The 13380-nt window shown below is 39.8% G+C and overlaps 1 protein-coding gene across 1 annotated transcript in view; it reads left to right on the forward strand.

The window, feature by feature from the left end:
* The first annotated feature begins 251 nt into the window (after nt 1-251).
* Nucleotides 252-13380, forward strand: part of TXNL1 (thioredoxin like 1) — a 36069-nt gene continuing 22940 nt past the window's right edge. The window contains exons 1-2 of the mRNA XM_023218356.1: nt 252-611; nt 12640-12736. Coding sequence (XP_023074124.1) covers nt 514-611; nt 12640-12736 — 195 coding nt within the window. The 5' untranslated portion in view covers nt 252-513. The remainder of the gene's footprint in view (nt 612-12639; nt 12737-13380) is intronic.

A 13380-nucleotide genomic window follows, 5' to 3' on the forward strand; every position in this document is an offset into this window, starting at 1 on the left:
GTTTCTTCTTCACTGTTACAACTCAGACACCTCCTGGGTGAGAGTCTCAGATCTGGGACACGCGGAGGAATATGCGAAGTTTTAAGTCTCAGTCTGCGCCTGCGCACGAGACCTCTACACGTCTGCCTCTGCGCCTGCGCCGCTCAAGGTAGCGCGAGGCTACTCAGTCGAGGGTGGGACTACGCTTCGCGTTTTGGGATTGGGCGGTGAAGGCCAAAGCGGACGGCACGGAAATGACGTCACGCCGGCGGCCCTACCGCGCGGTGGCTGCTGGGTGCCGCAAGGCTTCCCTTCCTTCTTCTCTCCCCTCCCCCATCCCTCCCCGCCCCCTGGGCCGCTCCGCTCCCTGGCGTGACTCGGCACTGAGAGTCCCGGGAGAAGACGCCGCGGTCGCCGCCTGTTGTGTCCAGGCCTCGGCCTTCCTGAGCGTCTCTGCTTCCTCTCCCAGATCGTCTTCTCCTTCAGTTTCGAAGCCAGTGGCGTCGCGGCCACCCTGCCGGGCTCTCTGTGAGGATGGTGGGGGTGAAGCCCGTCGGGAGCGACCCGGATTTCCAGCCAGAGCTGAGCGGCGCGGGCTCCCGACTCGCCGTGGTCAAGTTCACCATGAGAGGGTGAGGCCAGGCTCGAGCCCTTGTGGGTCCCCGTCTGTCCTTTCTTGCTTTCCTTTCACACTTTGTTGGTCCTGGTTTCCTAGCCGTCTGCTGCCCCGGAATGTCCGGCAGTGGCCGCAGCCCCAGGAGCTGCCGGAATTAGGCCTCATTTCTCGAGTGTGAACCCCTATTTATGCACAGGGGGTCCTAGACAGGCTCGGAGGCCTGACTGCCCGACTTCTCCAGCTCAGTAGATTCCTCACCTGCTCCTTTTCAATCCTCTTACAAACTCTGCACTTGGGGTGGCCCGCCCCTATTCCTTTCAGCCTGTGGGAGTCTCCGCAGCCACCCTTGCGTGAGCCTGACCCCTTCTTTCTCCGGAGCCAGCTGTCATTTGCATCTCCAGAGCTCCAAAAGCTTAATTTACCGAAGACTTTGCTTCTTTTCACCACCTACATCTCTAAAGCCTTTGAAGATTCAGATGGGGCGATCCAACTAATATGCGTAGCTCTTAGTGCTAAATTTCTGCTAATGCAGTTTGAACTAAGTTAACGTTGGGTTAGGGTGCTTTTTAAATTAGTTAAAATTTTTTCTTCCTCGTTCGGCCACTAACTTGTAGCTTAGGCTCCCCTATGTATGCGATTGCAACTGGTCACACACGATAGTACGTATGTATTACAGGTGGCCAGTTGACCGGGTGTCTTAGTTTGACCAGGCTGTTTTTTCACTAAGAGGACAGGGATCTTGAAAAATGTTAACTGTCTTTGGTAAATATCGACAAAATTACAGGTCTCAGAACAGGTGGACCTTTTATAGTGGATGTGTGTGTAATAACGTTCCTATGTGAGAATGACGTGTTGGAACTCGGCGTTGAGAACCAAGATTTCAGCGTGTGTGTGTGTGTTTCACAGATCTCTCCTTGTGTATGTTGATAGTATTTCGTTAGAAGTATTAGAGGTCTCCGCTTTATTTTCCTTGACCCCTTGGCGTTATTTATACATCTACCTTGGAGCAGTCTACTACTGTTAATCACTGTTTATGTAACACACTTTACTGTTCAAATAACTATATAAACACAAAATTCCATTTTGAATTTCAGAGCAAAAATACAAAAGTTTCTAGTACATGGTTTACTAAATGTTGAGTATGTAAATGGTGACGTTAGGATTACATCGTTTTAGGGAATGGATGCAGATACATATGAAAACAAGACTTATTTTTGGACCAGTCTCTTACACTGAATTGATAAAGGATAGTACCTTGCATTTCATGTGGTGAACTAGGTACCCAAATGATATACGGAATTTTGCTTTTACTAAATTTAAAAGGATAAGTGATATCATACATATTAAAATACCTAAAAGGAATGTTAGAATTCTATAAATATGTCTTCTCATTTTTAGCAGTTTTGTAATGTCTGTATTCTTAATAATAGGGGAATACCTGTAGTACATTATCTAGGCCACAGTGGAAAAGGGAAGATATGATTTCAGTAAGGAACCTCACCTCACTTTTAGTTCACTTTTCTAATTCTGACCAGTCGAAGCTTTTATACTTTTGTTCCTCAGTGATACATTGTTTTTCCCACTTACTATAGCAGTGGGAGAGATAATAGAATAACAAAAATTGATTGAAGTGAGAAAAGTGGGGAAACATTGCTGCGAAGGAAGGTTTTTTTCTATCAATGTGGTGTCATTTAAGCATAAGCATAACTGCAGAAATTGGTAAAGATCTATTACTTTTGAAAAGGTATTTTAGTGGAATTAAAATTCTTTTTCTTTGTAAAAACTGAGGGAAAATTAATGTTTGAATTTGGAGTAAGTTCAAAAGCGTATACGTTTACAAATCTGGTAAGAGTATTGTATTTACCTTTAATATTCCTCGAACTCATTGGCCATTAATACATCCTGTCTAAATTCATTGTCAATAGAACCCCAGATTTATGTATATGAGGGATCAGTATTAGACTCAGAAAGAACTGTATTCAGTAAAATCTTGTAAGAAACCTCTTAGATCAAAGTTAATATGTCCCAGTTTAGAATGAGAGCATAGTTTCTCCAGCATCTATTTAATTTCCTTTCCAGCCCTCTTTTAAACCTTTTTTCTTTTTTAACTTCTATGCTTTATCCACTCTCAGTCTAAATTTTACTAAAATGATACATAGATTGTTTTCCTGTGTAAGAATCTTTAGTGCCTTATGATAAAATATATATAACATAAAATTGACCATTTAGCCATTTGTGAGAGTATAACTCATTGGCATTAAGGACAGTCAGCCCTCTGTCCATGGATTGAACCAAATGGGGATAGAAAATATTAGGGAAAAAAATCACATTTGTGTTGATCATGTACATACTTTTTTTCTTTTTTCTAAATATAGTATAAAAACTATTTACATAGCATTTACATTAAGTATTATAAGTAACCTAGAGATGATTTAAAGTATATGGGAGAATGGACGTAGGTTATGTGCAGATACTATGCCATTTTCTATCAGGCCCTTGAGCATCTGTGATTTAGTGTCTCGCTGGAGGTCCTGAAACTAATCCCCTGCATACCCAGACTTGACTATACATTCACAATGTTGTGCCACCATCACCACTATTTCCTAGAACTTTAGACAGAAATTCTACATCCATTAAAGGGTAACTCCCCATCCTTACTTCTCCTAAGGGACAAAACTCTACCCATTAAGCAGTAATTTGCCTCTCCCTATCTACCTCCTTGGTAACTTCTATTCTGCTTTCTGTCTCTATGAATTTGTCAATTTGGGGCACCTAATATAAATGAAATCATAACATTTGTCCTTTTGTTTTTTGACTTCACGTAGCATAGTGTTTTCAGGGTTCATCCATGTCTTAGTATGTCTCAGAATTTCATTCTTCTTTATAACTGCATAACATCATCCATTTATGTGTATGGCAAATTTTGTTTACCCATTCGTTTTTTGATGGACATTCCAGTTGTGTCTTCCTTTGGCTGTTGTGGATAATGCTGCTATGGGACACTACTATACAGGGATCTCTGCTTGCTTGCCTGCTTGCTTTTCTTTTTTCTCATTTGTTAGAGACAGGGTCTTGCTCTGTTGCCCAGACTGGAGTGCAGTTTTGAGATGATGGCTCACTGCAGCATTGAATTCCTGGCCTCGAGCAATCCTCCCGCATCAGCCTCTCAAGTAAATGGGACTACAGACACATGCCACCATGCCCACTAGTTTATTTTTTGTTTTAGAGACTAGGTCTCACTTTGTTGCCCAGGCTGGTCTTAATCCTGGCTCTAAGAGACCCTCCCACTTCAGCGTCCCAAAGTGCTGGGGTTACAGGTGTGAGTCACTGCACCAGGCCTTCTGTGCCCATTTTTGAATTGAGTGGTTTGTTTCTGGGTTGAGTTGCAGTAGTTCTTTGTATATTCTAGATGTTAATATTTAATTTGCAAATACTGTGTCACATTCTGTGGGTTGTCTTTTTCTTGATGGTGCCCTTTGATGCATGAGTTTTAAACTTTGATGAAGTACAATTTATCTGTATTTTTGTTGCCTGTGCTTTTGGTGTCATATTCAAGAAATCATTGCAAGATTCAAAGTCATGAAGCTATCTCCCTATCTTTTCATCTAAGAGTTTTATAGTTTCAGCTCTTAAGTTTAGGTCCTTGATCCATTTTGAGTTAATTTTGGTATATGTCATAAAGTTAGGGTCCAATTCATTTTATGGCATATGGATATCCAATTTTTCCAACACCGTTTATCAAAAACACTGTCTTTTCCTCATTGAATGGTTAGCACCCTTTTCCCAGAGTATTTTTTAAGGATTAAAACAGTCAATGCTTACATATTCCTTAGTCTGTGTAAGGAACTTGTTTAAGCTCTTATATTGACTCATTCGTTCCTCAGAATAACCCTAACAACTGTCCCTGTTTTACAGTTGAGGACATTGAGTCACAGAGAGGTTAAATAACTTGTTTAAGGTCCCATTAATAAATGCATTGTTTGGCTGGGCGCGGTGGCTCAAGCCTATAATCCCAGCACTTTGGGAGGCCGAGACGGGCGGATCACGAGGTCAGGAGATCGAGACCATCCTGGCTAACACGGTGAAACCCCGTCTCTACTAAAAATATAAAAAACTAGCCGGGCGAGGTGGCGGGCGCCTGTAGTCCCAGCTACTCCGGAGGCTGAGGCAGGAGAATGGCGTAAACCCGGGAGGCGGAGCTTGCAGTGAGCTGAGATCCGGCCACTGCACTCCAGTCCGGGCAACAGAGCAAGACTCTGCCTCAAAAAAAAAAAAAAAATAAATAAATAAATAAAAATAAAAAAAAATAAATGCATTGTTTGAATTATAAAGTGCTGTTCTTGATCTTTGCAGCCTAAGGAGAAAAGAAATGCACGTTCATCTCTGTGTATCCGCACAGAGCCTGACAATTTTTGATATGCCTTTCCTTGAGTAATTTACACCTCTGCCTGCAATTCAGTTCACTCTCTGATACTCTTTTTGGTAACTTTTTTAAACAGGTGTCTCCAAATTGTTACTTACGCCCAGATACATTTTAGTGGTTATAAGCAGTACCAGTTTTGTTGTTACTAAACGGTTGAAAGAATATGCATTGTGTCATCCGTCATCCCAGTCTCCCCGCCCCTACCCCATTAAACAGTGTCATCCCAGTCTCCCCGCCCCTACCCCATTAAACAGTGTGAATGATTTTTTTTTTTTTGAGATGGAGTCTTGCTCTGTCGTCCAGGCTGGAGTGTGGTGGCATGATCTCAGCTCACTGCAACCTCTGCCTCCCAGGTTAAAGCAATTCTCCTGCCTCAGCCTTCTGAGGAGCTGGGATTACAGGTGCGCACCACCACACCCTGCTAATTTTTGTCTTTTTAGTAGAGATAGAGTTTCACCATGTTGGTCAGGCTGGTCTCAAACTCCTGACCTGGTGGTCTGCCGGCCTCAGCCTCTCAAAGTGCTAGGATTACAGGCATGAGCCACCATGCCCAGGCAGTGATTTTTATCTTGAATTGATGAATATATCAGTTTTGTAGATAATGTTTACCATGCACTGCATTTTTTTTTTTTTTTTTTTTTTTGAGACAGGGTCTTGCTCTGTTGCTCAGGCTGCAGTGCAGTGATGTGATCATGGCTCACTTGCAGCCTTGACCTCCTGGGCTCAAGCAATCCTCCCAACTCAGCCCCAGCAGTAGCCAGAACTACAGACATGGACCACTATGCCTGGCTAATTTTTAAATTTTTTTGTAAAGATGGGGTTTTGTCATGTTGCACAGGCTGGAGATACATTGAATTTTCTTAAAGCAGATCTGCCTTTGTAGTTTGTTAGGGTTTGTTACAATCTAAGAAGGATATCAGTGTATGTTAGGATGTTGAATTCTAGTAATTACGATAGCTTACCCAAATAACTAAATATATATTAAACATATGTTAATTACATGCCACAGAATTACTGATGACCGAAGGTAGTTTATTGAAGTGCAGAGTTAGCAGGCCCAGTAGTCCGTAGGAACCAGGCAGAAAACGTTAGCAAGTGAAGTAAGTAGCTGTAAGACGAGGGCATATCGAAGCCTTGGAGAACAGATTTGCTTTATTTGTTAACTTTTTATTGAAGTGCAAGTATACTAAAATGTGCAAGAAATAGATCATTACCAGCACCCCAGACTCCCAGCACCGTCCCAGGCTTCTTTCCCACTATTCTTGAATTTTAACACTACAGATCAGTTTTGCCCGTATTTGAACTTTATAGAAATAGAATCATACAGTTGTTTGATTTGTCTGTGGTTTGTCTGGCTACCTTTCAAGAGTAGTACACAGTTTAATCTTGGCAATTGATTTGGAAGTAACAATGAAAGGCACTGTTTAGTACACTGTTTTGGACTTTTTAGCATAGTAGTTAAGAGTTGGGTTCTGGGATCTAATTCTAGCTTCGTAATTTGTTGTTCTTGGGAGTCATAAAGCTTAAATGAGGTGACATGAATTTGTGAATGCGTAGCATATAGTAACTGCCCAATGAATGCTAGCTGTTTTATGTAATTAATAATACCAGTTGTGATTAAGCCTGCCCATTAGTAAATATAGCACATGTATAAATTGCTTAAAGTTTTACCCTGCAGGAAAAAAGAAAAAGAAAATAAAAAACCTTTAACCGTGGCTTTAGAAAGCATATTTTTATTATCCACTTACCAGTTGTGTGTGTTGACACAAGTTGTTGCTCAAGATAAGACACTGGCTACTGTAGCAAATAGGGAAGGACAGCTGGTTCATGAAATGGAATTTATATTGTATTATGACTGTAGAAAAAAGTGTATTAAAAAGAAGCTAATGTTCTTTCAAAGAAAGCTGATCTTGGATTGTATTTAGGAATTGCCTGTTTTAGTGATGGCCCTGCCGCCAGCTAGGATGTTTGGTGTTGGGCAGGTCATCTTCTGATCTTCAGTTCTTACTTACTGGTTAATTTTATTAGGTTATGTCTGTTTTAAAGTTTTAGTTCTGTGGGTTTCTTTTTTCTTTTTTTTTTTTTTTGAGGCAGAGTTTCGCTCTTGTTGCCTAGGCAGAGTTCAGTGGCTCAGTCTCGTCTCACTGCGACCTCTGCCTCCCAGGTTCAAATGATTCTCCTGCCTCAGCCTCCCAAGTAGCTGAGATTACAGGCATGCGTTACTAGGCCCAGCTAATTTTGTATTTTTAGTAGAGATGGGGTTTCACCATGTTGGTCAGGGTGGTCTCGAACTCCTGACCTCAGGTGATCTACCAGCCTTGGCCTCCCCACAGTGCTGGGATTACAGGCGTGAGCCACTGCGCCTGGCTGGGTTTATTTCTTTATACATTGTAGAAAGCAGCTTACTGTATTCTTTTTCTCAAACAGCATAACTCAGAATCCTTCTAACATGTACATTTTATATATTGTACTAAGCAGGTAAGTTTTCAAAGAGAAGGTTTAGAGTAGAAAAATTACTTTTTTTTTCTTCATTTTAAATGTCTGGACTAGGTGATGTCTTGAACCTTTTGCAACGAAATAAGAAATCCTAGAATGTGCAAAGGGCTGCTAATCAGATTAAGGTGTGTGCAAGAGAAAAAGGTGTAATTCTGAAATTCAGGCATACTGGGTGCATAATATTTTAGAGCTGGGAAAAGTTCTTGGAGAGTCCTTTTATCTTATACAGAGAAATCAGGGGACTTGTTCATGATCTCAGCTAATGGAAATTTGTTTACTCTCAACTGCTCATGTTGAGGAGACAAACATCTTATGTGAAATGATCAGTTGGCTGGGCACAGTGGCTCACACTTGTAATCCCAGTACTTTGGGGTGCTGAGGTGGGAGAATCACTTGAGTCTAGGAGTTCGAGATCAGCCTGGGCAACATAGACAGACCTTGTGTCTACAAAACATCAAAGATTAGCAGGGTATGGTGGCACATGCGTGTAGTCTCAGCTGCTTGGGAGGCTGAGGTGGAAGGATCACTTGAGCCTGAGGGATTGAGGCTGCAGTGAGCCGTGGTTATGCCACTGCACTCAACCTGGGTGACAGAGTGAAACCCTTAAAACAAACAAACAAAAGACAAAAAAAATGGTTGATTTATTTGAATGATTGTTTTGTGAAATTGCGCTGCTGTATATATTTGTGCCTTTGTATATATTTATGCTTTTCTGCTGATGCATTTTGGTTTTTGACTAAAGTTCCAACCTATGATGGCTAACTAAAATTAAAGAATCTAGATAAAGTCTTGAAACAGTTTTTTTGCACAGTAACCATAATTTTAATAGTCTGTTCAACTGCAAGATGTATGTCTGTAGCACCAGTTAGCTCATCAATAATTGATGAATAGAGAGATGTCAGTGTGATATGGAAGTTGTATTGGTTCCTATGTGATTTATTCCTAGGTATTGAAAAATAGACACAGAAATAAAACCTTCTTCTGGAAGCAGAAAGCTGTCAGCCACACAGGCAAATTCCCTCTCTTGTTTATTTTAAGAAACTTAATGAAGTTAAATAAGAGTGCCTACACCTATCGCTTGTTCCCCAGAAGGGTTTATTTTCAGTGTTGCATTTTCTCTTGTTCCTTCCTTAATGGCAGCCCCACTGGCTCAGAGCTCCACTTCAGTCTGATTTGTCACAACACCTGTAAGCATCATTTCCAGTTGATTTTGTTCATTTCAAATATTCCCCAGGGTAGCTTCCTGCTCTGAGCCACATGCTGGGATGTCCATCTTTTTCCTGAATCCTAGTTACTGTCTTTTTTTTTTTTTCCTCCCAAGATGGAGTCTCGCTCTGTTGCCCAGGCTGGCGTGCACGATCTTGGTGACCTTGGCTCAACTACAACCTTCCGGGTTCAAGTGATTCTCTTGCCTCAGCCTCCCGAATAGCTGGGACTACAGGTGCCCGCGACCACACCCGGCTAATTTTTGTAGTTTTAGTTAAGACGGGGTTTCACCATGTTGGCCAGGCTGGTCTTGAACTCCCAACCTAAAGTGATCCGCCTGCCTTGGCCTCCCAAAGTGCTGAGATTACAGGCATGAGCCATCATCACGCCCAGTCTAGTTACTGTCTTTCTTAGTGATCTTGTTACAAAATTGCGTGGGTTTCAAGTAGTTTGCCACAAACTTATTTTTCCCATAAATTCTCTTTTTGGTGTGTGTTTTTGCAGGAGGGTGGTTTTCGTGAATGGATATATTGTACTGTAGCATGGATACCTCTGTAATTTGTGATGCCTGTGTAAATGTAGTTAACACTAAATTCTTTATTCTCAACTAATTTAATATTTTAAAATGAGAATGGCTGTTCATCACAAAAAAGCAAAGAATACAGAATTATGGATACTAACTGTTCATTGTGCCTGTCTCTGTCTTTTTAATATGCATTTACGTATATACATAGGTTTGAAATGTGATCCTAGAGAATGTTTTATAATGAGAATTTCTTGCCTCCCAAACACTACAAAGTATCAGGCTAGGGTGCAGTGGTGTGATCTTGGCTCACCGCAACCTCCGCTTCCCCAGGTGCAAGTGATTATCCTGCCTCAGCCTTCTGAGTAGCTGGGATTACAGGCATGCACCACCATGCCTGGCTAGTTTTTGTATTTTTAGTAGAGATGGGGTTGCACCATGTTGGCCAGGCTGATCTCTAACTCCTGGACTCAAGTGATCCGCCCATCTTGGCTTCCCAAAGTGCTGGGATTATAGTCGTGAGCTGGCCCCTGTCCTAACTTTTTAAACTAGTTTTCCATTGATTGCCATTTAAATTGTTTTCTAAGTTTTCACTATTACAAGCATATTACATTGAACTTCCTTATACTACATGTTATTGTGAAATAGAGTAAGTGTTGTTAAAATGGAATAGACTTTCAGAAGGGAGATTATTGGATCTTGGCTTGTGTTCATTTAAAATAGATGTGACCCAATCAATGGCCTTTGAAAAATGGTGTAATGATTTATATTCCCATCTATAAAGTTTAAGACTAATTTTAGTTGACTGTAAATATTATTTTCTTAGATTTTTGGGGTATGGCTTCAGGATAACACAAGGTGAAATGCTGATTGAAATGTTAAGAATGTGGAATTGATCACAACTTGAGTTTTAACATTTGTTTTTATTTTGTGCTTTAGAATTTGCTTTTTCTTACATTTCTGTATGAAAAATCCAACATTTTTCTTATTTCTACAAACTTTTATTGAGACATACATGACACACAATTAGAAATGTATAGTTCAATTAATTTTCACAAACTGAACACACCTATTTAATCAGCTTCCAGACAAACAAAACATTGCTAGCCTCCGGAAGTCTTACTCTATCAGTAACTCACTAAGGTAACCATTGTCCTGATTTCTGATACCATTGATTGGTTTTGCATGTATTTGAACTATATATAAATAGTCATGTAGTATACGCTAGTAGTTGCTTTCTTTCCTCAACGTTATTTGTGAGGTTCATCCATGTTTTTGCAAGAGGTTTTACACCAGTTATTTTCATTATTGTGTAGTATTTCATTGTATAACTATAATTAGCTTACCCATTCTTTTGTTGACAAGAATTTCATTGTTTCTAATGTTTGACTCTTACAACTGTTACTAATAATACTTTTTCAAATGCTCTAAGGTAAACATGTCTCTTAGATGCATCCCCCAGGAATGTTGATGTGTTAGTGTATTTCTAGCAGTTTGTTTTTTTCCCTCCAAAATGGTTAATACCACCTTGCACTGTCACAGTATATAAAAGTTTAGTTGCTCTGCATTCTTGACAATACTTCATTCTTGTTGTAGCTATTTTTGTGGAGTTGGTTTTAATCTGCATTTCCCGGGTATCCCTGGTAACTAATGAAGTAGAACATCTTTCCAGATGTATAGAAAGTTTTTGACTTTATTTATTGACTGTTTGGATAATCTCATTTGTCAAGTACCTATTGAAGAGTTCATTCTTTTTCTTTTGGGGTTCCGTCTTGTCCTTGTTTTGTAGGAGTTCTTTATATATTAGAAGTGTAAGTCCTTTGATTGATATGTTTTGCAAATATTTTTTCCGAGTCTCTTAAAGGCATTTTTTGGTGAATAAAAGGTTTTAATCTTCCAGTTTATCAAATATAGTCCAGTCTGTCAATCCTTTTTTTTTTTAAGTACTTCTGTATAAGAAATCATTGCTTAGTTTGAGGTTTTGAAAGTATCTTCCTGTATTTTTTTCCGAAAACCCTCATTGTTTCACCTTTTACATTTAGATCTACAACCCATCTGGAATTCATTTTTGTGTATGGTGTGTTGAAATTCATTGCTTTTCCTGTATGAGTATACAGTTGATCTAGCAGTATTTATTGAAAAAACCATCCTTTTCCCACTGCAATGCTGCATGAAGTTTTTCAGACATCAGAGTACTGTATGTGAGATGGGTCTGTTTCTAGACTCTTCTTTAAAAAGAAAACTGATTTGATCAGTTTGCTTATTCTTGTACAAGTACTGTATTCTCTTAATAAAGGTTTATGATAGTTCTTAAGGTAATATTTTTTTTCAGATTAGAATCTCAAAACAACTTGGGCTGTCCTTGGTATTTCTCTATAATTTTTAGAATTGAAATTTTGTTAATTTCTACAAGAAAACCTGTCAAGATCTTACATCAGTTGTAAAGATCAAATTGAGGAAAATTGGTATCTTGGCAATATTGAGTTTGCAAATTCATAAGCAGAGTAAATTCCTCCATTTATTTAGGTTTTCTTTAATTTCTCTCAGTGAGAACAAAGCTGGAAGACTTAACACTATTAGATATGAAGACTAAATATAACATCTAGGCTCATTAAGACAGTATAGTATTGATACAAGTATATATAAATAACTTATTCAAATAGACCAGAGAATCAGGCCTAGGGTTGTGGTTTGTACCTGTAATGTCTGCACTTTCGGAGGCCCAAGGCAGGAGGATCACTTGAACCCAGGAGTTTGAGACCAGCCTGGGCAATATAGTGAGACCCTACTTCCCAAAACAAACAAACAAAAATTTAGCTTGGTAGCTGTGTGTGGTGGCATGCACCTGTAGTTGCAACTACCTGGAAGACTGAGGTGGGAGGATTACTTGAGCTTGGAAGATTGAGACAGACTGCACTGAGCCATGATCATGCCACTGTACTCTGGCCTGGGTTACAGAATGAGACCCTGTCTCCAAAAAAAAACGGGTGCAGTGGCTCACGCCTGTAATTCTCCCATCACTTTGGGAGGCTGAGGCAGGTGGATCACCTGAGGTCAGGAGTTCGAGATCAGCCTGGCCAACCCGGTGAAACCCTGTCTCTATTAAAAATACAAAAATTAGCTGGGCGTGGTCGTGGGAACCTGTAATCCCAGCTACTGGTGAGGTTGAGGCAGGAGAATCAACCTGGGAGGAGGAGGTTGCAGTGAGCAGAGATCGCCCTATTCTACTCCAGGCTGGGCGACAGAGTGAGACTCCATCTAAAAACAAACAAAAAACCACATAGTCAAAAGCCAGCAATATCAGTGTTTGTTTTATTTTATGTTTAATTAACAAGTGATTTAGAATTACAATCTTTAGTGTTATTTTACTTAGTGTTCCTTTTCCTTTTCTAACAGGTGTGGGCCATGTTTGAGGATTGCCCCAGCATTCAGTTCTATGAGTAATAAATATCCACAGGCTGTTTTCTTGGAAGTCGATGTACATCAATGTCAGGTAAGGGAAAGGAATCTTTTTTTCTTTTTAATTTACTTTTGAATAAATTTGAAATCCAACACTAATATTCTTCATTTATCTCTTGATGCACATAGTACTTATTCCTTTGAAGATAGGAAGATGTTATGTTGATGTCATTATTACAGATGTCATTAGGCTGCATTAGTTAAGAAGAGTAGCACATTATTAATTGCTTCAGGTTTGTATTAATCACCTTCTGATATAAAATTAATTCGATGTTGTTAATAGGTCACCCAGCAGTTCTGTGTAGTACATTTCCTTATGTTTTGCAAACCTAGAATTGTATCTTCTACCCCCAAGGCATTGGCATTATATAGCAGTGGCAAGGAGTTCTTAGATGTAGTTTGAATTGATCAGTTTGTAATCTTATCTCCAAATCGACACACTGAGCAGAAACTTTAAAATGGATGATTACTGTTGATTGAGCCACAGTGTTGTAGGTGAATTGCCCTGATTACTTAGTTGGGATGGTATGTGACAGTTCTGTATTTGTATATGCAGAAATGTGGGGAATTGTTAAGGAACAAAAAATGGAAGGCTCCTTCCAACACTAAAAAATAGAGTCTTTAGTTCTAAGAAACAACTCTATAGCTCTGCAGCTTTATCTTTGTTAAATTTCTGAA

Source organism: Piliocolobus tephrosceles, chromosome 18, assembly GCF_002776525.5.
Source record: "Piliocolobus tephrosceles isolate RC106 chromosome 18, ASM277652v3, whole genome shotgun sequence".
Classification (NCBI taxonomy): Eukaryota; Metazoa; Chordata; class Mammalia; order Primates; family Cercopithecidae; genus Piliocolobus; species Piliocolobus tephrosceles.